Source organism: Rattus rattus, chromosome 7, assembly GCF_011064425.1.
Source record: "Rattus rattus isolate New Zealand chromosome 7, Rrattus_CSIRO_v1, whole genome shotgun sequence".
Taxonomy (NCBI): domain Eukaryota; kingdom Metazoa; phylum Chordata; class Mammalia; order Rodentia; family Muridae; genus Rattus; species Rattus rattus.
In genome coordinates this window covers 24,742,286-24,760,404 of record NC_046160.1, presented here as the reverse complement: position 1 = coordinate 24,760,404, position 18,119 = coordinate 24,742,286, and the positions used below count along the sequence as shown (strand labels likewise).

Below are 18,119 nucleotides of genomic sequence, written 5' to 3'. Positions count from 1 at the left end.
AACAGGGTTATAAGGCTGGGTTTGTTTTGTTTTCTTGGGAGGGGGTGAGGGTGCAGGCTCAGGACAGTGTTTTGCTATATAACCTTGTCTGTTTTGATATCCACCATGCATCAGTCTGGCCTCAAACTCAAGAGGGAGTTACTTTCTTCTGCCTTCAGAGCAGTGGAATTAAAGGTGCATGCCACTGCCTTGCCAGAGCTGCTTTTAAAAAAAAAAAAAAAAAAAAAAAAAAGACTTAAAATTTTAAAATATTTAATTTGCGAGTGTGTGTGTGTGTGTGTGTGTGTGTGTGTGTGTGTGTGAGAGAGAGACAGACAGACAGACAGAGAAAGAGAGAGAGAGAGAGCACGCGAGCGCGAGCACAAAGGTGTGGGTGACCACGGAGGTCAGAAGAGGGTGTTGGATCCTCTGGAGCTAGAGTTACAGGAGGTTGTGAGCCACTTAATGTGGGCTGAGATTCACACCTGGCCTGCTCCAAGGGCAGCAAATGCTCTAACTGCTGAGCCGTGCCCCAGTTGGAGTTCTTGTCTTTAATCTTTTGAGTATAATGTTGTATTTAATATGTGGTTTCTCCTGTTCCATTTCTCACCATCTTACCTTGCAGAACAGAACAGAAGGTAAACTCTTTGGCCTCCGAACCACCACAGCTGTTACACTTGTCTCTATTTCTTTTCTCTACTCCCACCTCACCTTACACACCCCACCCCCACCTCTATTTTTGTTTTTGTCTATTTTGGACATAGGGTCTGTTGTAGCCCAGATTAGCCTCAAAGACTCCATTTTAGCTGATGAAGACTTGCACTCCTGATCCTGCTGACTCCACATCCAAGTGTTGGGATTACCACACGCACCATCATGCTTGGCTACTGTTTGCACGTGTAGCACACTCCTGTCACTTGCTGCCATTTGCACAGCTGGCAGCATTTGCATCAGCTGTGTTCCACACTAAGGTCAAGGCACCTGGATATATCTATTCCTGGTCACCCATGAGGCCAATGGACATTCACTGATTCACCGAGTGGCTGAACGTATAGATGTCTACAGAGGACAAGAGCAGAGGCTAAGGGGGAGGAGAATTTCACTGCGGGTCATGTCTCCAGAAAATGCATGAGTGTATGAGAGTGTGGTGTGTGGAGTGTGTGTGTGTGTGTGTGTGTGTGTGTGTGTGTGTGTGTGTGTGTGTGTGTGTGTGTGTGTGTGTGTGTGTGTGTGATTAAAGCAAGCTCAACAGCTACTGCTCAAATTCAGGTTTAAGCTCAGGACTAGCTACCTACATGGTCTTGGGTACATTGTTTTATTACCCCAGCCTTAGTTTCCCTACCTGTAAAAAGAAAAGGTCAAAACAGATGTCTCAGTAGACCCCACAGCTCCATTACTCTAGTTTTCTGAAGCAGCTTCCGATTACGGGCAGGAGACTTATCACAACGAAGTTTAGTGAGGAAGCTAAGGGAAGGGCAAAGGCTGAGACAGCTTCTAATGTAATACTACAGAGGTCTCAGAAAGTTCCTATGAGGGCATCTAATGGAGACTGCATGTTCTTCAACGGAAGAGAGGCTCTGCTGCTGCCCCTGGCAAGCCCCTGGGGAAACCTGTCAAGGGGGCTGGTGACAGTGGAAGTTCCATCAGGGGATGAGGAAGCTGGGGACTGTGGGATGTCTGTGGGTGTTCACAACATATGTGCTGAGCAAGGACACACTTTGGTGAGCTTGTGGTTTAGAAAGAAGAGAGTGTTTTTGGTTTTGTCAAAAAGGAAGGTTTGCACCACAGACAGCAACTACAAGACACATGAAGAGAGCTCAGACTATGTCTGTGACAAGGTACTTCAGAAGAGGTAACTTTAAGGAGTTTCTCTTAATTAATACTTCTATTTTCACAAACTCCTGAAAACCCAAAGTATTTTTAGATTGCATTAATAGGAGTCAAATATAGAACAGGGAGCTGAGACGCTGCAATCAGACATACCTAGAATGATGTATTAGAACTTAGTGAACATCAGCTGACAGGGACACCCACAAAGACTTAGTCTGTCTCCTCAAAGGCAAGGCCAGAGCCTGCTGCAGACAAATGGAGGGCAGCCACAAGGAGATGCTGCTGCTGGCAGCTTTAGCTCTGGACAGGGTTAGCTCACAAAGCAGCAAACCTGTCATGGCTCCCTGTTCTCCAGACACTACCACACCCCACCCTGTGTAAGTCTTAGCATACCCGCAGCCTCTCAGTTCCAGTGTCGTGTTCCTCAGTAGGACTTTCTGACCCTGGGAGACACTGAATCCTAGTATTGAATGAGCCAGCATTTGCTGCTGGCTTAAGGAATACTTCTCTAACATATTACACTCCACATGAACATGGGACGCTGTGCTGCCAGTGTCTAGCATAGAAACTGACATACAGCTAGCCGTGACTGGCAGATGACCACTGTGTTTAGGAGTATGTTGACATCGTTTAACTTTCCAATGAGATGATCTTTGTATAAGTCAAGATCTGCATTAGTATTTCTGATATTCAGAACACCTGGGTCAGCCTTAAAATCAACCAGAACTCTGTGCCTTTTTCACTGACAATAGGCTCAGCTTCGGAAACTGATTAAACCTGGCCGGCATAAGCTTCCCATACAGAAAGGAGTTGTTTTACCTCTCTATCTTAGTGTATTCACAAGGTAGAAAATTATGCAACCATTACAAAGTCCCTCTAGAAAGACGGAAGCAGCCATACGTTCCTGTACTCTTTGGTAAGAACAGGTAAATCCTGGACATTACGTATAAAGTATGAATTCTAAAACCTCTGAGGGACAGAAACTAAGGCAGATGAGCTAAGGTCCTTGGGACCAGAGGAATGGCGTGCTAGCGAGTTCTGGGGATTCTTTTGCCAAGATGTGGAGAAGCGTCTCTAGGTGTGTAGAGAACGCCATGAAGGACAGACAAAGGCCCTGTGGAAAGCCCAGCCTCACTAGTGAAGGACACAGGAAAGAGTCAGCTCACAAACAAAAGCCAAACATCTATGTGGAGAGAGGTGGGGGCATCTCCTGCCCTGGTCAAGACTGCAGAAACGTGAACTGTGACCGTGGAGATAAGTTTAGTGATTGAGATCAACGGCTGAACGGAGGAGACAGGAGAAAAATCAGTGAAGGAGGGACGGGCTGTAGGAGGCATGGAGGTCCTCGTGCTCACAGATAAGCTCTAGGACTCTGGAATGTTAAACACACAGGGTTGCACCTTTAAAGGCAGGGACGTATAACCTGTTATCCATTCAGAAGGCTGGGAGTAGGCTTGGCTAACAGCCTGGTGACCTCTGTAGAATCTGTACAGCCAAGACCCCACAGGACCCTCCCCCAAACCCATACTGAGCTTGTCCTCGATCACTCCACAGAACTCATCCTTATGGATGGTGTCACATGTACTTTACAAAGGATTTTGGTGCAGCCACACCCAGTCTTCATTCAGCTCACTCTGGGCTTTACTGTGCACACACGATTGAGTTCATTATCACCGGGAAAGGTTTTTACCCATTGTGCTCTTCTTAAATATGCCTAAAATAAACTGCTCAGGGTCAGACTCCCGAAGTCTGAACACTGGCTACTGAGTCATGCTGAACTGAACCGCCCCTGCACCTCCTGCACACTGTTGCTCTGCTGTCTGTGGCAGTCAGAGACCACCGCAGAGACCATAGAAGCCAGTCAGGCAACGCTCACTGCCCAGCATGATGACTCTGTCCTATTCCCAAAAGAGCCACGTGGTGAAAGGACACACACACACACACACACACACACACACACACACACACACACATACACACACCATGGCGTACATGTGCCTACACATATACACATAAATAAATAATGTAATTTTTAAAAATGTGTATTACAGCAAAATCACCCAATCTTGAGGTGTGTGGGGTGTGGTGTGTGTGTGTGTGTGTGTGTGTGTGTGTGACTGGGACACAGGACTATGAGTGAATGAACAGGGACTTTGGGACCTACTGGACTAAAAGAAATCGATAGGAACAGTGGAGCTGAGAAGTGTAATGAAGAACAGGAAGCATGGTGGCCGCAGCCCCAGTGAGGTGAGCATCTGAGACAGGGGAACCCTGCCTCCAAAGCGAGCATGGCTGGAATGTCTAAAAGTGCTAAGGGCCATCCACAGCGTACAGATTCAAGAGCTGTGAGACACACGAACAGCAAACACCCTCGCCCCAGTCCACTGAACCAAATGAAAATGAAGGCATCATGCAGTGTTACGGACATAGGAGGCGATGCTGAGGAGAGAACCACAGCGCTCGCTGCACAGAAGGGTCTGCAACTGTTAACTCGGGCTCTAGCTCAAGAATCTGGAGCAAAGAGCCACATAACACCAGAGCTAATAGGAGTAAGGAAATAACGACAATACAGACAAAAGTGAAGTGGCCAAGCCAGCAAAAGTCACCAACAGGGAGTGCGTGCCCGTCTGGGGACTGCCACACAGACGAGCATGCACCTAGCAGGGCTGCTTCTGCTTATTCCTGGGAAGCAGCATGGCTAGGGAGTGACAGGGAAGGTCACACTAGACCCTGCTGTCAAAGAGTGACCTTGCCGAGCTGCTACTGCCCATGCAGGACTGTGATCACTGACCCCTCGCACCCTGGGCTGAGGTATAAGGTAAAAAAAGGTCAGCATCCTCTTATGGTGGAAATGGCTGATACATCCAAATGTTTGAAACATTAGCCATGAACGTTTCCATCTCTATTCCAGGGAAGTCTAAGTGATCAAGGAATATCCACTACCTTGAGACTCAGAGGCAAGCCACTGATATGAGCTAACTTTACAGATGATCTGAATACCGGTCACTTCAATTAACTCCCCTCTGTCTCCAATGTCAATGTTGGACTTAGGTTTTCGGTTTTTCCTTTAGTTTATTTTTACTGCAGTGGTAGTTGTTATTTGTTTTGTTTTTTGAGACAGTGCCTCTGTGTAGCCCAGGCTGTCCTGGAACTTACCTTGTAGATCAGGCTGGCTCACAGAGATCTACCTTAAAGCCGTGCATCCCCACTGCCCAGCTTTTTTGCTTTTGTTTGCTTATGGATTTAAGTTTCCTAAAAAGGCTTTCTTACCTCAAAGAAGAAGGGATGTCCAGCCATGTCAAAGATGTTAACTTTGATTTCTCTGTCTCTGACTTGGACCCTGAAAGATTCAGATGGAAACAATCTCAAAGGTCATGTTTCTGCACTGACATTTATGGATTTCAAAAGGAAAGAGGAGTGACATTTCCAGAAGTTTCTTCATCCTCTTCTTAACTCCAGATAATCTTTACAATAGGAGCCAGCAAGCTGGCCACAAACCCCACCTCCTTGTTTGGAATACATAAGCCCTGAGTACCATCTTCCACCTCAGATGCTTCAGTGTACAAACCTGAACCAACAAGTTCCCCACTTACAAAGGATCCTCCCCAGCTGAGGCTGTCATGGGGACGGGGTCATAAGACCCTCATCTGAGTTTCTAGCTGCTCCCCAACACCTGTTGTATGAAACTCTGCCTTAATTGCACATGGCCTTAGGGAAGAGCTAGAGTAACCCACTGAGGGTTGGGGGTACCATCTATATAGCTTAGAGGAAGCCCTCATCTCAGCCGAGTAAAGACTTTCTGGTGCCAACTTTTGTGAGAGGAACACCCACACCATAGATGACCCCTTACCTATGTAAGCAAAATAAACTAGTTGGTTTCCTAGGTGGAATCTTGCCTTGGTTAGCCATAGAGACCTTGAGAGGAGGGGTAAGCATTCTTTGTGTCTTCCTTGGGAAGGAATTTCAGAATACTCATCACGGGATAATCACATTTTTTAAAAAATTAGTAATACACAAAATAGCCTATCGAATAAATTCAATTCACTTTGGCTCAACAAACAAGTCGCAATTCTATGGCATTATATAGCAATTTCCATTTGTCAGATAAGATGTAATCAAAGTTGCCTTGGATAGAATGTCCCACCACATCACTGATGAACTCCTATGCTCTGAAGTAGAAAACAGGAAAGAAAAACTTAGAAAGAAAGGAGGATTTCAAATGAAGAGCTTTGTAACTTTCATTCATGAGTTATAAACTTCACACTTTAGAGAAAAGTGTGCAAAAACATCTCCTGCTGCTTTCAATTGAAAACAGTGATAGAATTTATATAGAACTTTTAGGTTCTACTTTACCACAGATTTGAACTACTTTAATGCAGTCTAGGACATACGTAAACTCGACCTTGCCCTTCATACAACTGACATTCTGCTATAGATACACCTAGCCAATTTTATCTACCTTCTTGAATATTGCCTTCATATTCTGATATAAATTTTTTCATCTCTAAGTATATCAATATTTATTGAGCAGTCACCAGGGAGAAGCACTGTACCTGGCCCTTGGAGAAAACATACACAAATCCCTTTTTACAGGACTCATTTTGGATGTAGGACATAAAGAAATAAACCGTGACTGACGTGGATATTCCCTCCCTGCTGGCTGGTTATATGTACCACAAGATGGTGTACAGGATGTGGGGAGAAAAGAGATCACGATCTCCGTTGGTGGTGGCACCTACTGCTACAATACCAACCTACCTGGCAAGATACATCCACTGGTGTAACAGTGGCATGGCAGTTATGAGGTATGGTGGTCTGGATAGGAATAGCTCCCACAGATTCATGTGTTTGAATGCTTGGCCCTAGGAGTGGCACTGTTAGGTGTGGCCTTATTGGAGGAGGTGTGGTCTTGCTAGAGGAGGGATGTCACTGTCACGGTGGGTTCTGAGGTCTCAGATGCTCAAGCTACATATGCCTAGTGTAGTGCACAGCATCCTGCTGCTGCCTGCAGATCCATATGTAGAGCTCTCAGGTCCTTCTCCCCACCATGTCTGCCTGCACACTGCCATACTTCCCACCATGATGATAATGGACTAAACCTCTGAAACTGTAAGCCAGCCCCAATTAAATGTTTGCCTTTATAAGAGTTGCCTTGGTCATAGCGTTTCTTCCCAGCAATAAAACTCTAAGACATGAAGGTAACCAAGCACTTTCGGATTATATATGAGGCCTGGGAAGACACAAATAACTCTTGTTGTTTTGCTTAATAGTCATTCTGTCAAACCAACTTCTCAATATTTATGTTTAGACCCACAGACCTGTATTGCTCTCAACTTTGGTCAGAGAAGCTTCTGTAAGGAGTAGTTAACCAGAAAGGAAAAACTGGTCAAAGGGACAAGTGTCAATAACTAGGAATGTTTAATTGTAGGTGATCTTCTCTATCAGCCTTGACCAAGACAGTTCAGGGAACACAGGTAAGAGGTGACAGAGAGCATGGAAGAGCTGGCAAGGGGAAGAGGGTCGTCAGCTGCTGACAGTTATGACGGGGCTGCTGTACACATCAACTCACAGCCCCCGGGGTCACCTGGACAAGACCAGATGAAGCCAGTCTAAATCCCAGCGTGGATGAAGGACCCTTGGGGTCCCCCATCTACATGCTGTTGGCAGTTGATGGTTCCTGAGGGAGGAAAGTAACTCTCTTTTGGGGATGTGGCCACGGTAGGTTGCCCCGAGAGTGGATGGCCTCACACCCATGCAGAGATGGAGGCACTGGTGGGTGGATTAGTCCAAATACATTATACAAACGCATAAAACTTTCAAAGAATGAATAAGAACATTAGCAAAAAAGAGACCCCTTTCTCAAGTCAGGGGTCTTAAACATACAGAAATAAGCACCACAGACAACATAGAAAATGCTAACGTGTGTCACTTACGAAGGTCCTCACTGATAAAGAGGTGCTCAGGGGCTGAAGGCACAGAAGTCTGTAAGGAATGTGCTCTTTGTCCTGATTCTACTCCTCAGTGGGGCTTCCCCTTGCTACTTTCTCTCCAACCATTCCTGATTCACCTCTAAACAAGTCTCCCCTGATCCCCAACTTCACTCTTCTCAGATCTACATGCTGGGTTCCACACTTCTAAAACCACACTTGCTGGTCAGGCCTGCTTATGCAGACATCTGTCCTAGATGCTCAGCTGCCAGCCAGGCTTTGTGTTGGCCTGTTCATCACTGCCGGGCCTACACCTAAAACCACGTCTGGCCTGGCAGGCACCTAACACACCAGCTGGCTGAGAGCACGGCACCACGTACCTGAAAACGTCCCTTAGTCTTGTCTTCTCCGATTTACCTTCAAAGCCCCTCAGTGTACCCCACGCCATGCTCTGAAGGAGATGCAGGCTACCTTAGGACCCAGTCTGAGAGCTGTATAATGCACAGGCCAGAGGAACAATATACTTACTTTGTGACTCCATAGTCAATCCCGATGGTGGCCAGGTATTTAGACACAAATCTCTTCTCACAGTAGCGTTTTATAATGCAGCTCTAGAAAGTCAAGATGCACACGTTAGTAATACACACTGGAAAGTTGTTAGAAACAACACATTTCTTCACTAGGGCCTCCTCAGTCACCCCAGTTAAAATGGAAGAGTTTCCAAATGCAACAACTGGCTACCGTGGCAGTGGATGACTAGAGAAACAGAAACATCAAGAGATCGAGGCCAGCCTCAACCACATGAGACTGACCCAAAACTAAAACAACCCTCAAAAGACAAGAAGAAAACAAAAGCTATAATGTGCCTGAAACGAGTATAAGAGGTGAGGTTTTTACTTCGGTTTTAAGAGGGACCTGGCTAGCCTGGAACTTGCTATGTAGATCAGGCTGGCCTCAAACATGACTCTGCCTCCCTAGTACTAAGATTAAAGTCATGTGCCACCAACCAGGCCACACGTGATGATTTAAAAGAAAAAAACTTAACTCTTACCCTCACAGTAAATATGTTTTCTGTTGTACGGCCATCGCTCTGACCTTGTCTTCTGCAGACCTCTCTCGGCCTTCCACATTCAACACCATTAAAGTACCCATATCTAGCCTTCGCTCCTTCCCACGCCCACATCTAAGCATCTGCTGGACGGTTTCTACCCAAACATCCTGCCATCACCTAAGTCAGCAGGCCCCCAGTGAGCTAGCGGGACATGACAGTAGCTGGTCTTGCCTACATCGAGCTCTGTTAATCGAGCCATGACTCTGCCAGTGAAAAAGGATCAAAATATTAAAGTCGTATTTGGCTCAGGGCCTAAGACCTCAAGTCTACATTATAATTACCTTTAGTGCCCATAACCAAAAGCGGAAACTCACAGAATATATGACATCTACATGATGGAATACATCTCTACCACGTGAGGAACATATTAATATATACCACAGCGAAAGTGCACCTTATACAAGTTACACAAGTCAAAGAAGTCTGGAGTGAAAGGTCACGTAGTATATGACTCCATTCACATGAACTCGCCCAAACAGGCAAATCCATAGAGGCAGGAAGTGAGTTAATGGCTAGGGGAACTAGGGAGAGACAGTTAATTGCTAGGGCTTGTTCCCTCCAGGGGATGATGAAAATATTCTACAACTGAACATGGTAATGGTTTCATAACTCTGTGAACGAAATGAAAATATCAGTCAACTGTATTTTTTAAATAAGTGAATTCTATGTGAATTCTGTCACATGAAGACTTACTTTAAAATGTTTAAGCTCAATTTTAACCGTGTGCATGTGTATGTCTGTAGATGCAGGTGTCAGTAGAGTACAGAAGAGGGCATCGAATCCCTAGAGTGAGACAGGCAGTGCTGCGCCATCTAATTTGAGGCAGCTGTTGGGAACCGAATGCTGGTCCTCTGCAGGAGTCCAAAGTGCCTGTACCTGCTGGGCTCTCAGGCCACATTGAGCCTGGCAGCTTTTGGAATCTGATTCTCTCCTTCTACCGTGGTTTCTGGAGCTGAACTCAGGCCACTAGGCTTATACAGTTAGGGTTTTCACAACAGCTCAGCCCCGAGGGCTTATTCCTTCTCTGTGGGCAACTTGAGAGTTCTCCGTGCCCCTCGTCTAAACTCAATTCAGCTTCTTGCCCTGGTAGTCAATGCACGCCAAAGTCCCATGCCAATTTTCAAAGTCTCCTCGGACCTGAAATTACCTAACACCCTCACTCATCAGCGACCTTGTGTCTTTTTACATACTATGTTAGTTTTGGTAACATATTTCTTTAAAATAGTAGTGAATAAACCAGGGCTACAGTTTCACTTAATGTATTAAGCACATTTTCCAAAACTGTCCAACATTTATCTACACAGAAAACCATAATTTAGGTAGTGAAGGGAGTTTTAATCAAGTGCTTGGTGTCATTCTCCAGTGCCTAGCCATCTTTCTTTTTGAGACAACGTCTCTCGGGACCCGAGGCTTGCTGATTAGGCGGGGTTACTTGGTCAGTGGGTCCCAGGGTCCAACCATCTGTGCTTGCTGAGCACTGGGATTAAAAGTTTTTTGCAGGGGTTCTGGGTGTAGAACTGCTCTCCATGTTTGCACAGCACCAACTGATCTATACTCCCAACTCTCTCTGCTTTTTAAAAGAGAGTTGGAAAATAGTTAGTAGTCAATAAATGTTAATCTTCAGCGAACGTTTTGTTAACACGTACACGAAGGTACTTAAGTAGAATGGGAGCGTGCTAAATAGTAAAACACCAATAAATATTTGCTGAGCGTCTTCTAGTGCAGGGCACTGGTTTATATAGTATGTACACTTTCTCTTTAGAGGCCTTCTGCATTTGGTTTACTGAAGACTCCTCCTCTGATCCCTTCCCTGTCACTGTCTGTCGACCTTGGGAATTCTTAACCAAGTTTCCGCACATTAAGAAAACGAGTAATACGCATCTAAATTCATTTAGGGAAAGCCTTAGGTCATCCTTCCTTTCCCATCTGAGAGGAAGTTTAATAGCTTATAAGCAGCAGATGGAACACTCTGAAAGATTTTTTTTTAAAGGCTTCTCCGAGAAAAATGGATGTGGCAGTATGAGAAATTAAAAACGCAGGATCCTGGGCGGCCAGTGCAAGTCTCCAGAAACATACTGGGTTGTTATGCTCTGGTGATGGGAATATAGGCTCCCAGGCTGATCAGGGCTACATTTTTCAGAATCTAGCATCCCTTTAAATCTGGATGCCTTACTGGCATCCCTTTAAACAGCAAGGCTGGCAACGACTCTCCCCAACCCGCAGGTCCTAGACCCCTCTCCCTGAAAAAAGATTTGCTACATAAACTGATCATTCGACATTGGAACCTAGGCCTCCTTACTACCTTCAAAATACAATCAAAGATCAGAGGCCACCCCAGACACCTTCTTAGGAGCAGTGACGTCAGCAAAGAGCCAGCAACCCAAAGGTCAAAAAGGTCAGGATTGTTTTCCTCTGGAGGCCGCAAACCCCAGTGAGCTCAGGATGCTGAGCAGACAGCGAGGAGGCGGAGCTTCAGGCTGTTGAGTGGTGGCTCTGCTAGCCAATGGGTAGGTCGCTCTGGCACGCGGAGGTCCTGCCCCTCGCAGCACGCGGTACTCACTTTCCCCACTTCGGCGTTGCCCATGGAGATGACTTTGATGCGGAGGGACTTGAGGGGCTCCTTCCGCTTCGGCACGTTGGACTCCATTGCCTTCGCTCTGCTGGGGCCGCGGGTTCTGGTGTCCTTAAGCACCCAGCCAGCCCGTCCCTCAGGCCTCCTCGCCCAATGACGGAGCCGCTGCGCTCGTCACCACCCTGGCTCCGCGGCTCGCCATCCCCACCGCTGCCTGGCCGCGGACGGACGCGGGCGGTTGGGAAGCGGCGAGCCGCGGAGGGCGAGCGGAGTCTCGCGATGACAGCGCGCCGTGACGTCATTGCGGGGCCCGGGAGGACTGGGTCTTGGGGTCCTGCTGGTCCAGTGGGGTCCGGGCGCAGGCGATTAGGGTTTCTTTTCCTGGCCCCAGGATTGGCAGAAATAGAGTGGTTGTCAGGGGAAGTTTTGAAATTTAGTGTAAGGCCCAGTCATGCCAAAGGCTTTTTTTCTGGAATCTTCGCCGATGGATGCCTCGCTGCCATCCTCCTTTCCATCAATACGGTGACCTGTGGATTTCTGCAGGGGACTGATCTCAGGATCACAGTGGATACTGCGGATGTCCCAGTCACTCAAAGACGGGGACAGGATTAAAGCAAACGCTTTAATCCTGGCACTCAGGAGGCAGAAGCAGGCGGATCTCTATGAGTTCAAGGCCAGGTGGGGCAGTATTGTGCAATCTTGTTTCAAATAAAGATACAAAAACCTTTATAAATTTTATATGTATAAAAATCTTATGTATGTGAGTACACTGTTGCTGTCTTCAGAAACTCCAGAAGAAGGATCCCATTATAGATGGTTGTGAGCCACCACGTGGTTGCTGGGAATTGGAACTCAGAACCTCTGGAAGAGCAGTCAGTGCTCTTAACCACTGAGCCATCTCTTCAGCCACCTGTATAAAACTCTTTATACAATGTATGCACACCCTCAGCCTATTTATGTCACCTCTACATTATCCATCCCACTGTCTTAGGGTTACTATGACTGTGAAGAAACACCATAACCAAAGCTACTTGGGGAGGAAAGTGTTTAACCTGGCTTACACATCACTGTTCATCGTCAAAACAATTTAGGATAGGAACTCAGATAGGAAAGGAACCTGGGGGCAGGAGCTGATGCAGGGGCTGTGGAAGAATACTACTTAGGGGCCTGCCCCTCATGGCTTTGTTCAGTCTGCTTCCTATAGAAGTGAGTTTTCTTGGCTTCCACCCCAAACCCAGCCTAGCCAGCGTAACTACTCAGTACAAGGTAAATGCTGTTACAGTGTAAATGCTATTACTATGTAAATAGTTACTTTATATTGTTGCCCTTTTAGGGAATAATTTAAAAAAGTACATGTTTAGTACACAATCACATCTCATTGCCCTCCTCTCCTGATTATTCTTAACGGATTGTTGCTTCTAGCTGCAGACAGCCTGCAAAAGCAGGGAGCCATATCATGCTAAGAAGGTAGCATCAGATGAGAAGAGGGGGTCAGACCCTGGCTCTGGAAAAGGACCTTGAACAAGGCTCTTTCCTTGTTAAAAACCAGAGTTGCCTTTTGGAGCAGAGGCAGCAGGGGAGAGAGGGGTTAGTTTCCCCTCTCTAGCATAGGTCTTGTGGTGGTCTGACATCTGTCAACATCCCAGCTTAACCCAGAACCTTGTTCTCTCTTTCCCCTTACCTGACAAGATAAGGTATAATCATAAATTCTAAGGTAACTTGCTGTTGCAGAAAGCAACTGTTTGAATGAAAGTCAGTCTGGCAGACACACTATTCTTTTAGTCAATAATTTCAGTTACAGATGTAAACAGAGCTTGACAAATGATTATCTCGTGCCCTGGGGAAAGATGGCTGCCAACTTCTCAGTAATTGCAAGGTGAAGAAGTCTCCTGCCCCCACAGTGCTTTAGACATCTTAAAACAGGTCTGGGAAGACACCGTGAAGACTGGAGTCATCAGTAGTTACTAAGTCAGTTTCGAGCATGTTTAATTTAAAATGTTAAATGCTTTTTTGGAAAAAGAAAAAAGATAGAACCTTTTTCAATAATTGACATCACAACGTAATACGTGGCCATGGGAAATTCTGTAGGAGATGGCCAGCTTCCGGGTTTTGGCACCATCTGATCAGTTTATTTCTCAGCTGCCAGTGAAATGAGCCAATTCAAACCAGATTAGAATATTTTAAAGGCGGGTTCATTGGGAAGCTGCTCTCAGGCAGGTGAGTTCACTGACCCCAGGAAAGGAGGCCAGGGAAGTCACCATGGGGAGAGAAGGGGAGGGGTAAGAGAGTAAAGAGAAGGAGGAGGAGGAGAGAGGGAGGGAGGGAGGGAGGGAGAGAGGGAGGGAGAGACAGAGACACAGAGGGAGAGAGAATGCCAGCACAAAACATCTGGATTGTATAGGAAAGAGCCTTCCCCTAGAAAGGGGAAGGTTAGCCCAGCTTTTGGACTGAAAGGTCAAGGTTGGAGGTAGGATAGGCCAGGTAGAACTGAGGGATGCTGGGAAAACATGGAGACCAGGTCTGCTTTGATCTGTAAAATATGCACCTCAGTCACTTGAACCCTGACCAAACCACTGTAAGTAATGAACGAGGTGGCTCCCACCTTGAGGCAGGCAGAAGTCTATGGGTTTGAGACTGGCCTGCTCTCTGTCAAGTTCCTGGCCAGTCAGAGATACAGAATGAGACCTTGTCCCAAAAAACAAATGATACTGAATGAAGTGGCACAGGTCTTTAATTGTAGCATTTATAAAACAGAGGTTAGTGGATCTCTGTGAGTTCAAGGCCAGCTTGGTCTACATAGTGAGTTCCAGGACAGCCAGAGCTGCATGGTGAGACCCTGTCTCAAAAGACAAAGGCAGGCTGGAGGGGGGAAGGATGAATACGTAAGTGTCTGCTGCCCAGGTAAAGGAGCAAACGTCACTGACCCTGCCGCGTGTCTCTCCCAGCTATCACCATCTTTACAAAAGCTTGTAGCTATCTGTGATCGCACTTTTAACTTCCAGACATCTAAAAATGTTAAAACACATTTTATGTCGCTAAAGATTTAGTATTACACTTCATCTTTAAAATTATTTTTAAGTGTTTAATAAAGAGACATTTTAGGAACACCACAAAAAATAAAATTTACAGATCTTTCTAGAGTTTAAATGCCTCCATCCATTTGCTGCATAGGTTGTGTTCACTGTTTGCACATATATGCACACACATTTTCTCAGCCATTTGAAATTAGTTTCCAAACTTTTTAAATCCATAAATACTTCACTATGCATTGCTAAGAACAGGAACTTTATCTTACATAGCAATATCGCATGTATCAAAATCAGGCAATATGGAGCCAGCAAGATGCCAAAGTGGGCTAAGGTGCCCACTGCTAAACCTAGGGGCCTAAGTTTGATCCCCAGGACCCACAGGGTTGAAAGAGAGAACCGACTCCCACAAGTTATCCTCTGACCTCCACACAGACTCTGTGGCACAGGTACACACGTGACACACACGCACACAAGATAAAATATAAAAGAATTTTTAAAATCAGGACATAAAACATTTAAACAGCACTGTTCTGGGGCCCCATGATTCTCAAACTACACTGAGATCTCCACAGTCCCGTAGCGAATTCACAGGCAAATATCTGCAGGGTTCTAAAATTTCAAGGCAAACAAATGCATCACAACCACAAAAATACAGCTTGGTGCTGTTTACAATTCTAACAGCAGATGGCACCACATCCCTTGTCTATGACATATTAGGCGTTGAGTTTTAGGTAGCTGTAATTTTTCAAAAGGACCAGGAACTCAATCTGATAGAGTTTGTTTGAGAGGTGCACTTATATTTGAATAGCTACTAAATTATTAGGGTTAGGTATTTAATGAGTGAGTTGTTCTTCACACCTAGGCATTTATTTGAGCCAGTACACAATGTGTGTGTGTGTGTGTGTGTGTGTGTGTGTGTGCATGTCTACATGTGTGCACATGGGGTGGAGGTGGAATTTGCTAGATAGGTTGTGTCCACCATTTGGACATATATGCACCCACATTTTCTCAGTCATTTGAAATTAATTTGTGAGGTTTTTAATCCATAAATCCTTCAATATGTATTTTTTTTTTTTTGCGTAACAAAGACTTTACTGAAAACACAAAACCGGCAAACCAAGGATTATGGAACAGGAATGTGGACTCGTAGCAAAAGAGAACCAAACAAAAAGAGAGGGGATGGTGTCGGGAGGAGGAGAGAGCGCAGGGGATGATCAATATGTATTTCTAAGAAATACATACAGTCCTCCATCTTCCCTTTTGAGACAGGATCTTTCTCTAAACTGGCTCACTGATTGGCTACACTTGCTGGCCAAAGAATTCTGGGGACTCCATACCCTGTGTGCTGGACAGAGCCCTAGCTGAAGCAGCACAGTGGGCCTCCTCTGTTCTTTCCTGTTTCCTCCTCCTTTGAGCATTTTCTTGCTTTTTGGCATAACAAACATTTCCTGATCCCTTGTGTTCTTTCAAGTACCGTGTGGCGTCTACACCCAAGCCTTAAGTGTGTTCATTGGCACCAGCATGTCTTTGCTTTTGGCTCCTCCAGTTGACTGGGGTAAACAAAACCACACACACACACACACACACACACACACACACACACACATTTTAAAACAAGCCATGCATGCATTTTAGTAAAACAGAATGCATATTCTGATTGTGTCTCCCTCTCACAACTATGTTCTTCTTACAGAGAGCACCTGGCTTCCAAAGTGAATGTCGTCATTTGCAATATATAAAAAGCTTTCTAAGAATTGCTAACTCATCATCTCAAAAAAATAAATTCTTTGCACTAGAATTCAGTTTTCAGAATTTATTGACAATTCTTCTTGTCCTAAACTGACAGATACCATTATCATATAGGTTCTCAGAGTAGTTGTTAGTTTTGTTTTTCTGTCTCCTTCATTGTGACTTAAGGTTTTCTTTGAAACAGAGTGGGTTAAGGTCTGGAGAGATGGCTCACCAGTTAAAAGCATTGACTGCTCTGCCAGAGAACCTGGGTTCAGTTCCCACACAACAGCTCACGACTGTCTGTAACCTCAACGCTCTACCACTGAACTGCATCCTATGATTCATTTCCTTAAGTAACGGAGCACTAAATTATAAGACTTAGTGTTCTTTTTCTCCTGGTTTAAATATTGTTACACTTGGTTCACAAAAAAAACATTTTGAAATTCTGTTTTGCTTTCTGTATTTTGGAATCACGTCTGTGACAAAATCAGTGCATTTGCAGAAGTGATGGAATGGGCATTCCATGGACCCATGTCCCAGCCTCAGCAGTACCAACACGCAGCCGTTTTGCAGCCGTTCGTTCCATCCTCTCACTCCTAGGTTATTTTGAGACAATTGTTTACAGCCATACGTAGTTCATTGTGTGTGTTTAAAACACAGACCTCCTAAACACAAGCACAGTAGCACTGGTACGTTATGAAAGGCGGAACTCAAAGATGATTTCTTTTTTTTTTTTTTTTTTTTTTTTGTTCTTTTTTCGGAGCTGGGGACCGAACCCAGGGCCTTGCGCTTCCTAGGCAAGTGCTCTACCACTGAGCTAAATCCCCAACCCCTAAAAGATGATTTCTAAGGGGCGAGCAAACCTCCTCCAGCTTATTCTTCAGACCCCAGCTTAGGTGCTACTTTAACAGAACCTTTTCAGATTATTGATCCAGAAATCTATATAAGTGGAATCACACAGTAGCAATCCTTTTGTGGCTTGTGTATTCCCCTCAGTGTCGTATCTTGAAAGTTCTCCTTCGATGGTCTCACAACAGGACTGATAGTCTTTGAGAGGTGAGAGGCTGTACGATTCCTCTCTTGTGGGTCTGGGAGGTCTTGGTATTACTGACGTAAACCACCTCTTAAACTTGGTCACGAAAGGCAATGCACTATCTTATAGACTTTCTTGTAATGCCCACCCTTGGAATTCAGCCACCAGACAAAAAGTCCTCGAAGATCACGGAGGGGACCAAGGAGGCAGGAATTGAGACTCCCACACCCATCAGCCACAGCCGAGCTCACAAACGACAAGCAGCCTTACTTGCCAGCCCTGGGATCGAGCCATCTTGGAAGTGCCAGGCAGTGAAAGTCTGATGACAACAAGTAGTGGGATATAGCAGCAGACATGCATGACAAGTGACAGCAACATTGACAGAAATTGTCATTAACCCACCAAGGAACTGGAGCCCAGGACAAGGCACCGGGTCCTGAGAGGCATCCTGAGTTGCTAGAGCCCAGGGAGAGCCTCTGCGTCGGTATAGAAGAGAGAGCGAGGAACACACTTGATATCAATCTCCACACGCGTGTGCACACGTGGACCTACACATGTATGGATATGCGCACACACACATACAGAAAAGAAAAGAAAAATATTAGAGGCCATCATTTTTCCAGCATTGGCAGAATAGGTAAACTGTGCCATATACAGATCGGGTCTCTCTCACTGGAAATGCTTGAGAACAGAAGTGTTTTAGAGTTCGGTTTTCATTAAATACATTTTAAAATTATGAGTATGTGTATATGCGTGTGTGTGTGTACTTATGTGTGTGTACATGTGTGTTTGTGTGTGTGTATGTGTATGTGTGCATACCTGTGTGTGCGTGTGTGTGTACATGTGTGTGTGTACATGTGTGTGCATGTGTGTGTGTTTGTGTGTATGTGTGTGTGTGTGCGTGTGT

The 18,119-nt window shown here is 45.4% G+C and overlaps 1 protein-coding gene across 1 annotated transcript in view; it reads right to left on the bottom strand.

Annotated features, from left to right (window-relative positions):
• Nucleotides 1–11,672, bottom strand: part of Dnajc27 (DnaJ heat shock protein family (Hsp40) member C27) — a 28,769-nt gene extending 17,097 nt beyond the window's left edge. Inside the window, exons 1-3 of the mRNA XM_032909074.1 lie at nucleotides 11,408–11,672; nucleotides 8,265–8,347; nucleotides 5,080–5,149 (exon numbers count right to left, since the gene is read on the bottom strand). Of these exons, the coding sequence (XP_032764965.1) occupies nucleotides 5,080–5,149; nucleotides 8,265–8,347; nucleotides 11,408–11,494 (240 nt within the window). The 5' untranslated portion in view covers nucleotides 11,495–11,672. The remainder of the gene's footprint in view (nucleotides 1–5,079; nucleotides 5,150–8,264; nucleotides 8,348–11,407) is intronic.
• Between the last annotated feature and the right edge of the window lie 6,447 nt (nucleotides 11,673–18,119).